The sequence below is a fragment of the Notechis scutatus genome, chromosome 6 (assembly GCF_049901735.1).
Source record: "Notechis scutatus isolate UNSWTSFEM ecotype Mainland chromosome 6, rNotScu1.2, whole genome shotgun sequence".
NCBI lineage: Eukaryota > Metazoa > Chordata > Lepidosauria > Squamata > Elapidae > Notechis > Notechis scutatus.
Genome location: NC_142014.1, coordinates 4,989,247 through 5,003,667, shown reverse-complemented (window position 1 = coordinate 5,003,667; position 14,421 = coordinate 4,989,247). Strand labels below are relative to the sequence as shown.

Here is a 14,421-nt window from a genome sequence, read left to right as displayed (position 1 = left end):
CTTAGTGATAGTCATTAATAGCCCCACTTGCATTTAAAAGAGCTAAATTCAACATCTGAATGAGATTTAGAAAGAACAAGAACAAACAAAATAAAGGGAGCTATTGTTATCCTCATAAATTTTTTTTACTAAGATAATTATTCTTCTCTACATGCCTATGGACTCCAGTTAAATCAATAACAGAAAAATACCATTGTAAACTTACAACAGAAATTTTTACTTAGGAAGATACTTACAGTATTGCAATGGCATGCCAAGCCTTATCAAAACTAAATCAATGAGCTAATGTATAGATATGTTTATTCACACAAACCCCTGTTACATGGGTTAATTTAAATAAACTGTTATGACTGTTCTTTTCTCCACAGACCCATTGCAGTTCATCGCCTGCAATAATTCTGTAGTTTTGTAATATTAAATAGCATAATAGAAATTCATTTATGAAAAATGATTATTTGCTTGTTCAACAATCACTGAATTGATGGGCTATTTCCTTTTCTTTCTTGTTTTCATTACATATTATTACTTATTTTGAAGACATTAATGTTCATGTAAAAGCTTAGAAGAGAAGAATTGAATAGAAAATATTTACAGTATATTGAAAGGTTATCATAGAATTAAATGCAACGTTTTGTTTATGGTGAATGAATCCAGAGATAGGTGTAATCCTTAGGGCTACTATTAATATTAAAGTCATAGTTACTTAAGTTGAATCAGAAACTTAGCTATAATTAAAATGAATTGAAATATTTCAAATTTAATTACCTATACAATAATGCACGAGTGATCCATCTCAGGTTTTTGCAACCTATGTTTCTTGTGAAAGCAATCCCACTTTAATCTCATTCCTAGAAACTGAAGAAAAAGCCAAGAAATATAGTTCCAACCCTTTTCTTTTAGAATAGGAGTGTCAAACTCAAGGCTCAGGGCGGGATCCGGCCTGGGGGTGTTTAGATCTGTCCCACAGGGCCACCTTGAAAACAGTGAAAGTCCAGCCTGCAGTGCCTCTGCCAGCGAAAATAGGAACTCCGTTTTTGCCCATGATGATCTCCTGCAGCCTCTGGCAACAAAAGCAGAGCTTGGAGTGGGAGGGGGCCTTCATTTTCACTGGCAGAGGGCTGCAGGAGGCCATCCTGCACAAAAATGGAGCTCGCTTTGGCTGTGTGCAGCTCCCCTGAGCTCCGTTTTCATTGGCAGAGGGCTGCAGGAGGCCATCTCAGCCGGAAACAAAGTTCAGGAGCCCATTTTTGATAACAGAGCACTCAGGCTACAGGTGCCCTTGACACGAGTGATGTCAAATTGGCCATGCCCACCCTGGCCCCCCAAGGTCAAACACAACCCTGATGCAGCCTTCAATGAAATTGAGTTTGACACTCCAGTTTTAGAGCGTTTTTTCTCTTTGTTTGTTTAGTTCAGTGAATAGAAATAGAAAGACGAAAACTTTCAAAGACTGATGTCATTCTTATCAATTAATAAAATGGAAAACATTTTCAAAGTGGGCTTGATTCCTCATGACTGCATGGGTACAGCCACACAATTCTCTGAGAAGCATGTGAGTGGCTTGCTGTTGCCCTTTTCCAGAATTTTATTTTACTTTTAATTTTTAGTCTATAGCCCTGATTATCTTGCACATGTTAAGTAAACCCAAATTTCTTGGCTTCTAAACAATACCTTAACAAACTTTAAAGTCTAGCATTGGTGGCTGAATAAAGTATGAAATAATTGGTGGCTATATGTTAAAATAATTTAGTATAGTCTCACAGACGATCTTCATCTTTTAATTTCTGGACTTTCATGAACTATTCCTTTCCAGATAAGCCAATAAAGTTATTTTGGAATCCTAAATTCACCTTAATCTTTTTTTCTGCCCACCTTTTATTGAATCTTAAATTTAAGATTAGAATGTTATGGATGATTTGCTTTTCAGCACATACACAAATCTGTACTAGACTATTGAATTGTCAGCCTTGCAATTTTATCCATGTTCCAATACTGTATCTTGAAATTGGCTATGTATCTGCTCAGTAATAATTGGCTGTATATCTGCTGATTCCCTAAATAGATATCTTGAATGTTTTTAACAGCCCTATATATCATTGAGACAGTAATTTCTGTTTGTGAAATGTTTGTTTCCAAGCAAGAATTCTCCAGCTTGACCTCAAAAAAATAAACATGAGGTAACAAACACCCCCTAGAATATAAAGGCATCAACTTCTGTTATGACACATACAGATATTCAGAGACGATGTTATTTTTTGTAGATAAATTGGACAAAAGTGAATATGAGAGACATTCTTCTTGACATTGTTATTTAATTAAAATCTTTTTATTTGTACTGCATGAGCTCTGTGTTTTTGTGTTAGAAATGACTATATATATATATATGTATATGTATTATCTTGCATAGATTTATATCCTTTTCCACCGGAAGAAAGACATGCAGTAAAAGTACGAGAAGGTATAGGTGCTGTTCTTCTCTGTGATCCTCCACCTCATTATCCAGGTAATTAAATGTATATATTTCAGTTTCAATTGGAGCAATGGCATAGGATTAGAATATTAGAATATTATTAATTATTAATTAGAATAGTATTAATGTTGACTGTGACTAAGTTACCTAAGACTCAAGCCTTATAAAAAAAAGGTATTGTTCCTGCTTGGCATGTGAAAATTAAATTCCTCACAATATGGTTGTCTTCCTTCAAATTATAAAGCTTATAATTGAATCTGTTTACTATTATAAGATTTGATTGTCCAAAGTTGAAAACAACTAAAACTTTCAGAGAAATACTGTAGGTAATTTACAAATGGAAATCAGTTTTTTCTAGTATATATTTAATGTATTCTGTATAGGTAATCTCCAGGTTACAAGCATTCCCTTAGCAAACATTTGAAGTGAAGTGATTAGTGCCCCCTAGCGTTTGTGAACAAGTCCAGAAATTATGAATATTGCAGCACCCCAGCGGTTGTTTGCCTTTATGAACGACCATAGAGACTCTGCAACATTTGCCCTGCCGATTTCCCCACACACACACACACAGCCAGATCTTTACAGGCACTTTGCCTGTGAAGACTCACCTTGCAAAGATTTCCTCACTGTTGTGCTTTCCTTGCCTGCTTCATTGCTTCAGGCTTTCAGTGCATTTGCAGAGAACAGAGGCCTAAGATCAGTAGCGCTAGATCTCATGCTACTGATCTCGTGTGATCTCACACTTTCGATGTCTATTCTCTGCGAATTGAGGCCTGGACATTTGCAAACAGATGGAAGGCTTTGGTTCTTCAGGCCTTCCCTTCGTTTGCCATTTCCTTGCTGATGCCTGCAGTGAGATTGCGTTCCTGTAGGCTTTGACAGCTCTTTGCAAAAAGCTTTTGTTGGCACCAGCAGAGCATGAGAGGAGCAGGTGCATCCCTCCAAAGCTCTGTTCCTACAGGCAAAGGCTTTTTGAAAAGGGTTGCCGAAGCCTAAAGGGACACAACCCTCAAGTGTTTTGGCAGTGAGAAAGGAGGCACAGAGACCTGTGTGCAGCCTTCTTAGCCTCCTTTCTCACCAGGGATCTGCTTGACAAAGCCTCCGGTGACAAAAAAGAAGGCCAGAAAGGAAGCCTGGCCTCCTTTTCTGTCACCAGAGGCCTCGTCAAGGGGATTGCCAGTGAGAAAGGGGGCCCGGAAGGCATCACATAACCTTCCTTTTGGCAGCCCTTTTCAAAAAATCTTTGCCTGTAGGAACAGAGTTTTGGAGGGATGCACCTGCTTCTCTCATGCTCTGCTGGTGTCCTTTGCTGATGAAAAAGGAGGAAGCAGGCAAAGAAACAGGCTAGAAAGGAGACAGATATTCAGCTGTTGTGGGGACCCCAGGGGAGGAAGAATAAGGTATTGTGGGTCGGGGGGGGCTTGGGTAGTCTGAAGTAGGTGGCCTATTCCATCACTATCCTCCCCCTCCCTATGGCCTTCCCCGCCCAGAGATACTTCATGTGCACTTAATGAGCCATGCATTCAATTATTGAATGCAAGGGTGAAAGGAGGGAGTGATTGCATTAGAGGTAGGAGATTCACTCCCACGAATCCTTGGGTTATGAATGGAATGGGCAGGCTCCATTACTTTCATAACTTGAGGACTACCTGTACTAGCCTAAGCCTACAGTATGCATAAATAGAGACTATGTATCAGTGTTTTTTAGTCTTGACAATTTAAGAAATGTGGACTTCAACGCCCACTTACAGTCATATACTGCATGGAGTGATGAGTAAATGAAGAATAGTTGTTCCAAAGTTCAAACAGCTGCCCCGCCTTGCAGTCATGTAATCTCATTTTAGGCACACACAACCAGCCCGCATTTATGGCTGTTTGCAATGTCCCTTGGTCATATGATTACTTTTTCCAACATTGATACTGATAACTAGCATTTATTTCCATTTTTTTGGCAAAAATGGCCCACTGCCATTCTCTAAACAACCACAATATTTGCATAATGCAATAAAGATAGTAAAATTGGGTTGGTCATGTCAATGGTCTGCTTTATGACCATCACAACTTATGATCTTAACGAGCAGGCTCCGTTACACTTGTAAATCAAGGACTATCTGTATAACCAAGAGCACTGATATTTACTGGTAATCCCTGATCCAAGACTAAACAGTGTTTATCTTGCTTAGCTTCCAAGAGTGAACAAAATTAGCTAGGTGTTACCATATCCTTTAAACAATAGCTTCATCTCTGTTAATAAGTTTTAAATGCATTTTTCTATCTCCAGATGATCTAAGTTATCGTTGGTTTCTGAATGATTTCCCAGAATTCATTACTTTGGATAAACGGCGATATGTGTCACAAACAAATGGTAATCTTTACATTGCCAAAGTTGAACCTACTGATAAAGGCAACTATTCATGCTGTGTGACTAGTAATTCAATTACTAAGAGCGTATTCAGCAGTTTCATTTCACTTATTCCTCAAGCAGACCGTAAGTATTCATCGAAAGTCTTATATATGTCAAATGTTCTTCTTATATAATGTCTCCTTTCCTTTTGTACATTTTATCCAGTTCAACGAAACAGAATATGAAAGAAATGTTTGGCTTACATTCTCTTTTCAGCTTGTTTTCTATTTCTGAATTTTAGATTTTATACCTTATTTCATCCAACTGTTTTGTTTTTGTTATCCAAAACATACTCACTCATTGAGTCTCTTTCTCTGTATGTATATGTGTGTGTGAAACAGAGAGAGAGAGAGACAAAGATAGAGAGAGGACACAACAATTGTAAATAATCAGGGAGCCAAGTTTGACTATTGCTTACCTTCAAATTTAACTTACTTGAATAATGACTGAATAATGTGTCTCTCGGAAATGTATGATATAACCTTAGACCTTAAACTTTCTACTATTAGACTTTCTACTATTGACCTCACCCCTTTCCTAAGAGGCCTGTAGGGGGCGTGCATAAGCGCACCAATGTGCCTACCGTCCCTGTCCTATTGTTTCTTTTATTTTTCTTATATGTATCCATGTATTCATAACTATGTTTTTACTTATACCTATTATCTTGTAAGCAATTGACAAACCAAATAAAATAAAAAATAAAATAAATAAAATAGGTAAGCTATAAAAATATAAATATATAAAAGCTTACAAAACAGACATTACTTTTTCCATGTTTGGAAAATCAAATACGTTTACATTTTTGACATGTGAAAGATAGGAATACAGGAAGCAATATAATAGTTAACTTTTTCAAAACAATTTTTAGTTAACTGGTAAGAAATAGATTATGTAGATGTTAAATGAACTATTGGGATTTTATCTATTTTAAAGATTTCAACAGATTTAACAGATTAACAGAGTTGGAAGGGATCTTGTAGGTCATCTAGTCCAACCCCCCTGCCCAGGCAGGAGACCCTACACCATTTCTGACAGATGGTAGTCCAGTCTCTTCTTGAAAGTTTCCAGTGATGAAGCTCCCACAGCTTCTGAAGGCAAGCTGTTCCATTGGTTGATTGCTCTCACTGTCAGAAAATTTCATCTTATTTCCAGGTTGGCCTTCAGGTGCTTTGGAAAAGAGCTTGACCCCACCCACCCCTGTGGAAGGCTCTCAGATATTGGAACACTGCTATCATGTCTACCCTGGTCCTTCTCTTCACTAGACTAGCCATGCCCAGTTCTTGTAAATGTTCTTCATATCTTTTAGTTTCCAGTCTCCTAATCATTTTGGTTGCTCTTCTCTGCACTCCTTCTAGAGTCTCAACATCTTTTTATAGTGTGGTGACCAAAACTGGATGCAATATTCTAGGCATGGTCTTACTAAGGCTTTATAGAGTGGTTAATTTATCATAATTAATACATCACTTGATCTTGATTGTGTCCCTCTGTTAATGCAATTTAGGATTGCATTGGCTTTTGGGGCTGCTGCCGCAAACTATTGGCTCATATTTAACTGGTTGTCCACTAAGACTCCAAGATCCCTCTCACAGTTATTGCTATTAAGCCTGGTTTCACCCAGTCTATAGGTGAACTTTTGGTTTTTCTTGCCTAAGTGTAAGACTTTACTTTTCTCTACAGTGAATTTCATTTTGTTACATAGGGCCTAGTGTTCAGTCTGTCAAGATCCATCTGGATCTTCAGCCTATCTTCTAGGGCAGGGTTGTCAAACTCATGGGCTGTGGGCCGGATGCATCATGTGCTGGCCCCGCCCACCCCCAGTTTAGCAAACAGGAAAAAAGTCCCAATATATCACATGATGACGATGAGATAACGTGAGTTTGACACCCCTGATCTAGGGTGTTGGCTAATTCTGCCATCGTACTGTAGTATCATCCACAAATTTGGTAAGTACCACTTCTATTCCCTTATCTAAGTCGTTTATGAAGATATTGAAGAGTATTGGGCCTAAGATGGAACCTTGTGGTACCCCACTGCTTCCTTCCTTCCTTCCATTAAAGACGATTGGTTGAGTAGGGTTTGTCAGCCAGTTACAAATCCATCTGGTGGTGATGCTATCAATCCCACATTTTTCTAGCTCACCAAGAAGTATGTTGTGATCTACTTTGTCAAATGCCTTGCTGAAGTCTAAGTACTGTATATTATGGCCACAGTATTTTGCTGGTCTATTAATTTAGTCACTATGTTGAAAAATGAAATAAGATTGGTTTGGCATGATCTGTTTTTAACAAACCCATGCTGACTTCTAGTTATTACTTTACTCATTTCTAGATATTGGCAGATCTGTTTTTTATTATCTTTTCCAGTATCTTCCCAGGTATTGATGTTAGGCTGATTGGTCCGTAGTTTCCTGGGCCTGATTTTTCTCCTTTTTTGAAGATGGGAATCACACCAGCTCTTTTCCAGTCCTCTGGTAGTTCCCCGGTGCTCCAGGATTTTTGAAAGATGTGGTACAATGGTTCTGAAATGACATCTGCTAGGTCCTTTAGAAATCTGGGATGTAATCCATCAGGTTGCAGTGATTTGTATTCATCAACATCGGACAAGTTGTTTCTTTTGCTTATTGTAACTTTTATTTCTAATCTGTCTTTTACAGTTATGTTTTTGGTAGGTTGGGCTATAGTTTCTTTTCGTGTGAAGACCAATGCAAAGAATGAGTTAAGCAGCTCTGCTTTCTCTCTGTTGCCTGTCACTTCTTTGCCATCTTCTCCCTTTAATGGACTGACTGTTTCCTTGATTTTTTTTCTTGTTATTTATATGTTGGAAGAAAACTTTTTTATTATCTTTGACTTTTGTTGCAAGTCTTTGTTCATTCTGAGCCTTGCTTTCCTGACTTTGTCTTTCCTGGCTATCTGCTTATATTCTTCCTTAGTTGTATGTTCTTCTTTCCATTTTTTTTTCCTTTTCCTTTTTGTCTTTCAATTTGTCAGAGAGATCTTTGTGCAGCCATGCTGATTTCTTCTTGGATTATTTGCTTTTCTTTTTCAGTGGTATTGTGCTGGTCTGGGCTTTTATGATCTTATTTTTCAGAGTTTCCTAAGTTTCTCGAGTTGTGTCAGCCCCCACTAAGTTTTCTTGACATCTTTTGCTGCTTGCTTCCAGTCATAGGAATGGTGGGAGGGGTAATTCTGATATTTGGAGGTGAAGGGTGCTGGAGAGTGAAGATGTTTCTGTGTGAACTACAAAGGAGGGGATGTTTTCCTGCTTACTGTGCATCTGCATAGACTTATCTCTACTAAGCCAAGGTCAACCATCTTGGCATACCAGATGACTGAGAAACCACCTGAAGATGTACCCCACATCTCATTATAAACTCCTCAGATTGGGTGACCAGTCTGGACTCTTGGGGGAGGGAACTTGCAATAATTTTCAATAAATAATTTCATACCTATTTGGTTCACATCTTGCTTTTTTTGTTGCTATCACTTCAAACTCAATAAAAGTACGTTTTCTCTACATCAATGGAGTTGAAGGAATTATTTCTTGGGTTTTGAATGAGGCACAAGTTGTTTTCCCCTTTAGAATTTTCATCCAAGGTATCTTTCCCAAGTTCTCTCTGAGTTTGTTAAAATCAGCTCTTTTAAAGGGGCTCTGGTATCATTATGTTCTATTGCTTGCATTTGCATTATATTGAATTCTAGTATGACATAATATCACTCAAGATTCCTGCGATTTCAACTCCCTCTATCGCTTCTTTGTTTTTAAGATTTAAGTCCAGTATAGCTGTCCCTCTAGTTCCATCCTCTACCTTTTGGACAACAAAGTTGTAAGCTAGGTTGGTCAGGAACCTATTCAATTTCTCACTTGGTGTGGAATTAGTCTTCCAATTGATGTCAGAGTAATTGAAGTCCCCCATTACTGTTGTAGTGTGTTTTTACATATATTTGTTAGTTGGTTGTCAAAATGTACCTCTATAATGCCTATAATATTCACCTATGGCCATGTCATTCTTTTTTTTTTCTTTTATATTGACCCATATGCATTCTAGGAGGTTTTCGTCTTTGGTTTCATGCATTTCTGTAGCAATATAGTGATCCTTTACATACAGTGCAAAATTCACCTCCACTTTTATGGGGTTTATTTTATTTTTTTGAAGTGTTTGTATCCTTCGATAAGTATGTTCCAGTCATGGATTTTGTCCCGCCAAGTTACCTTCATGTAGATATTAATAGTTCCAGTTCATCCTGTTTGTTCCCCAAACTTTGTGCATTTGTTTATGGGCACTTGAGATCTTTATGTCTTTATCTTTTATTTAGTGTTTGAGTCTGTCTTCCTTCCCATCCCTCCTTACCTCATGTCTGACTCTGGATATGCTTCCTATGTCTCCTATTTGTATTTGAGTCTGTGTTCCTTGCCATCTCTCCTTACCTTATTATTTGCTTTGTTTTCTAGGGGGGGTTGCTTGGAATTAGCTCCTTGGGATAGGTTGCCCTTCCTCCTCAATTTTAGCTTAAAGCTCTCCTGATAAGTTGAGCCAGTCATTTTCCAAAAACATTCTTCCCAGTCTTTGTGCAGAATAGCCCATCTCTTGCCATGGAGGTAGTGCACATTTTGGTGACACCAATCCTATAGCCGGTGGTTCACTTCTAGAATCCTTTGTTCTCTTACCCGATGTTGACCTTTTGTTGGCAGTACAGATGAAAAAATTACTTGTGCACTTAACTCCTTAACTTTCTTGCTTAGCTGCTCGTAATCACTCAATATTGTTTTCAAGTCCCTTTTTGTGTCATTCGTCCCTACATGTAGTAATAGAAAAGGGTAGTAATCTGTGGATTTAATTATTTTGGTTAGGTTCTCAGCCAAATCCTTGATTTTTGCTCAAAGTAGGCAACATACCTCCCTATATTGTATGTTCAGTCTGCAGATGGCTGGTTCTGTTCCTTTGAGAATAGAATCTCCTATCACCAACACTCACCTCTCTTTTTTAGGGGGTGCAGTCTGTGATCTTTTCTGTTTATCCCAGGAGTGTTGTTGATGTGACTTCTTTAAGGATATTTGATGATGTCTCTTTTCGAAGTATTTGCATATTTTCTTTGAGGGGGAGGTTGTGGGTTTGAGTATTTTCAGCTAGGAGGAGAAATTGGTTGTTCAGTTTTAATGGGGCTGCTTCTGATTGGGTTAAGTTGGGCAGCAGGGGTTTGTTAGATGTGTTTTTCTGCTTCTTTCTTTTATTATTATGTTTCCTTCTATATGTGACATATCTCCATTTGTCTTCTTCCAAGAGTTTATCAGCAGGGTCAAATCCTTTGGGAGTTATTTGTTCATTATTTGGTTCAATTTGGGCATAGCTTTTCACATTCTGTTCTGGTTAAATATTTCAACTTGTACATTATGTGAATATATACAAATCTATCAAAAAAGCAGCTAGAATTTTTGTAATCTCTTAGTCTCCAGTGTTGTCCAGATTTTTATGCCCCAGGTGTGGTAGTGATATTTTATGACAAGTTAAATCTATTTATTTATTTATTTATTTATTTATTTGTTGAATTTATATTGCCGCCTATTCACCCATGGCGAATCATTTTAACTGATATAAGAATAAATGTGTATGATCCTTTCTTCCTGCTTCCTACCACTGTTTCATTTTAGAAATCTATCTTTGTTCACACTCTCTCCAAGTGTTTTTTTAAAGGAAATAATCTTTTCAAATATTATGTGTGCTAAGTATTCATTTTATAGCAAACTACTTATTTTATTATTCTTTCATATTAGGATCAAAAGGCTATGTGCCAGATATCAGAGTGAAGTTCAAAGATACATATGCACTTTTAGGACAAAATGTGACGCTAGAATGCTTTGCACTTGGAAAGTACGTATGCTTGAATTTAGTGATATACATGGCAAAATGTGATCTGTTTTGGCCAGAGATGGGTAGCTTTATTCTGCTATCAGAAATAATCCCAAACATGAATTTGAAAGAGTTCTCAGTGCTTCCTATCACTCATTCTTTGCACTTAAGTCAACTTTATATATAAACTTCACATATTTCTCCTTCATGCATAAGGTTCCAAATATGGTATGACTTAGCATTACAGCTACAAAAAAGCATTGAAGGTGACAATGAAATTGCCCTTAATAAAACTCACCAAACATTCTCTAGTTTATTATCCAATTGTTATGAATTCAATTTATTTTTATGATTCAGGTTCTTGTAGAAGGATGTTATTAAAACAATGCTGTATAACTTGCTTACTTGACAAAAAGAAAATATTGTTTTAATATATTGGCATTAGAGGTATGTAGAGGCAATGCAGAATTTATTCATTCTCTCTTAGGCAAGTGAAGGAAGCAGATTGAGAAGGGGAAGGGTCATGTCATTGGGCAGTAAAACAACAGCTAAGTGAAATTTTTGCTTAAGAAATTCTCTCTTGTAATTGTGAAACATAAAGAGGAAAGCAGAAGCTGAAGTGACTTAATAAATGAAAGATCGAACAGCTAATCAAAACTGAATTAAAATGTGTCCTATTTTCCTTAAGCCCTGTTCCTGAGCTTAGATGGAGTAAATATCTTGAACCAAAGCCAAGCAGTGCAGATATAAGCATGTCTGGTGCAGTTCTAAAGATCTTCAATATTCAGTTTGAAGATGAAGGAATATATGAATGTGAAGCTGAAAATTACAGAGGAAAGGATAAACATTCAGCAAAAGTGTATGTTCAAGGTAAGTAAAATTTCTTCATGCATTTCATCACTGAAAAATACATTTATACATATTTATCCCCTATCATTTTAAAAAGTTGTTTTTTAAAAAATTTCATAAATTAATGAAACATTTTGCACAGTGAATGAACTTTTGAAAACTGAGTATTTCAGAAGGAATTCTTTATTGAATGAAAAGATCCAGGTGATGTTCAAAGCAGGGTCTAATATGCCTCCAGGTATGCAGCTTAGATAAAGGGAGTTAGAACCCCTCCCCTTAGTTCGGTGTGGATTTCGTCAATACAAAGAAGCAACATATTAATTCCTCCCACCCCATTTTTTCTGGGAACATAGTTGAGAAGAGCTTCCCAGGAAGTTTCTTTCGGAGCTGGAATTTTTATGGTCCTTTCTCCTCTTGCTATCTCTCCAAGAGGTGACAAGTTTCCAGGCATCTGGGCTCCAGTCCCCAGTTGTATATCATGTGCAATTTATACAGATTCAATATAAGAATTAAGATAGGTTAGGTTTCAGGTTACATCCAAAAGGATTACTTGTATCAAACACCTCCCCTTCTTCTTCCATTGAAGAATGGCAGATACACGGATCTGACATATTGCCTTCCTCAAAAAATTGAGAAATCCACCTGGAAGACATAAAACATGTGTTACATTTACAATTTAGGATGGTTTGTGAGGGTATTTCAGGTGGAACCTCCATAGTAATGTGGGTGCTTTTCATGTCATTTGGCTACCCACTCATTTTGTGAGGAGAGAAGGTGTTTTCAAGCTACTAAATATTGTGTGGGTCCACGGTCAGTGTGTGAATCAAGGATATCTTTAATTTCAAAATGTTGTTCCCATGTACCATAATGGGAGTTAGAGTGTGGTGTGGGGGGGGGGGGTGTCTAAGTTTTGAAGTAATCTCTGGTTTGAGTAGGCTGCAGTGAAATACTGGATGAACCTGACTAAGTGTTTTGGGAAGTAGAAGCTCTACAGTAACAGGATTAATAATTCTGGAGATGGAAAATGGGCCAATGAATTTTGGTCCCAGTTTCTTAGACAGTTGCAATAATTTTAGGAACTTTGTAGATAAATATACGTGGTCCCGACTTTGAACGTTTTAGGATCACAGCATGTAAGGCTAGTCTGACCACTGGCCAAGTGGTTTGCAAATTATTTATCCACTCCTTAAGGGAGGGGATTTCAGTTTCCTTGGTAGGTAGCTCTGGCATGGGGTTGAATTCTTGTCCTGTGGCTACCTGGAATGGTGTGAAACCAGTGCTACTGTGAACCAAGTTATTGTATGATACCTCTGCAAAAGGTAGAAGTTCAGTCCAATTGTCCTGCTGGTAATTAATAAAGCATCTTAAATATTGTTCTAATACGCTATTAGCGCTCTCTGTCCCGCTATTGGTCTGGGGATGATTCGATGAGCTCAACTCCTGGGTGGAGCCTAATAGGTTTAAAAACGCCTGCCAAAATGTGGGTGTGAATTGTACACCCTTATCTGAGATAATCCATTGGGGAGCTCCATGAAGGCAATAAATGTGTATTAAAAACATCTTTGCCAATGCCTTGGCTGTTGGGATCTTTTGGCAGGGTACAAAATGAATCTGTTTTGTAGAAAGGTCTATTACAGTACAGTACAGTATTTCCTGCACTTTCAGGAAGCTCCACTATAAAGTCCATAGAGATCTCTCTTCAGGGTGCTGAAGGTTCTGCCACTGTTTGTAAAAGTCCAGGCGATTTCCCTTGTCTTCTTTTTCAGCAGCGCAGATAGGGCAACTAGCAATATCTTTTTTGAGAGATGGCCACCAGAATTGTCTTTTGATGAGGTGAGAGTTTTTTACAAATCCAAAGTGTCCAGCTATTTTTGAGTTGTGGCATCATTTCATGAGGTCCGCTCTCTGGCTGTCAGGGATGTAAAGTTTGCTTGTTTTCTACCCAGGCCAGACCATCTTTGAATAAACAAATGTTTTTGTTAGCCTGGAGCCAGTTGTCCTTAAGTAGTGCATCCTTAAATTTGGAAATCGTTGCATTGGCAGTCAGTGGTTCTTTCTTCCCTTGTGCTTGGGTGATTACTTTGGCTGCAAGTTGGGTTGGTTGGATCATGGGTTTTACAACTTCAATCCTTTTGCTGTTGTATTGGGGTTTTCTGGACAGGGCATCTGCCAAGAAATCAACCCCCGGGAGATATTTGAGAGTGAAATTAAAACATTTAAAATATTGGGCCCAGCGGACTTGCTTTGGGGAGAGTTTCCATGGAGTTTTCAGGGCTTCTAGATTTTTATGATCAGTCCAGACTTCAAAGGAAATTTTGTCTCTTCTAGGAAGTATTTCCATGTGAGGAGTGCTCATCGCACAGCATATGCCTTTTTCTCCCTTATGGGCCATCTTTGCTCAGTTTCTGTCAGTTTCTTTGAAGTAACTGCAACTGTCCACATCCATTCTTTTGGAGTAGAACTGCTCTAACTGCTACATCGCTAATGTCTGCTTGGATGACAAATGGTTGTTCAGGGTCTGGGTGTTTCAAGATTGGTTCTGCTGAGAATAGTTAAGTTTTTCAGATGGCACTTGGTATTCCATCATCCAGATAAGGGGTTGCCTTGGCTTTGGTTACACCCCCCCCCCCATTTCCATTTTTAACAGGCTTGTGATGGGGAGGGCGATATTCGCAAAAGCTGGAATGAACTGATGGCAAAAGTTTGCAAAACCCAGGAAGCTTTGCAGTTATTTGCGAGTATGGGGCGGCTCCCAATCGATGACAACTTTTACTTTTTGTGGGTCCATCTTTATTCCCTCGTGGGATATTCTATATACCAGGTAGTCATTTTTTTCTTGATGGAACTCACATT

At 38.1% G+C, this 14,421-nt stretch overlaps 1 protein-coding gene across 4 annotated transcripts in view; it reads left to right on the top strand.

The window, feature by feature from the left end:
• CNTN1 (contactin 1) overlaps positions 1 to 14,421 on the top strand; it is a 290,436-nt gene that overhangs the window by 151,185 nt on the left and 124,830 nt on the right. For all 4 annotated transcript variants that reach the window (XM_087969240.1, XM_087969238.1, XM_087969237.1 and 1 more), the window contains exons 7-10: positions 2,408 to 2,503; positions 4,752 to 4,958; positions 10,644 to 10,740; positions 11,408 to 11,589. In XM_087969240.1, the coding sequence (XP_087825366.1) occupies positions 2,408 to 2,503; positions 4,752 to 4,958; positions 10,644 to 10,740; positions 11,408 to 11,589 (582 nt within the window). The remainder of the gene's footprint in view (positions 1 to 2,407; positions 2,504 to 4,751; positions 4,959 to 10,643; positions 10,741 to 11,407; positions 11,590 to 14,421) is intronic.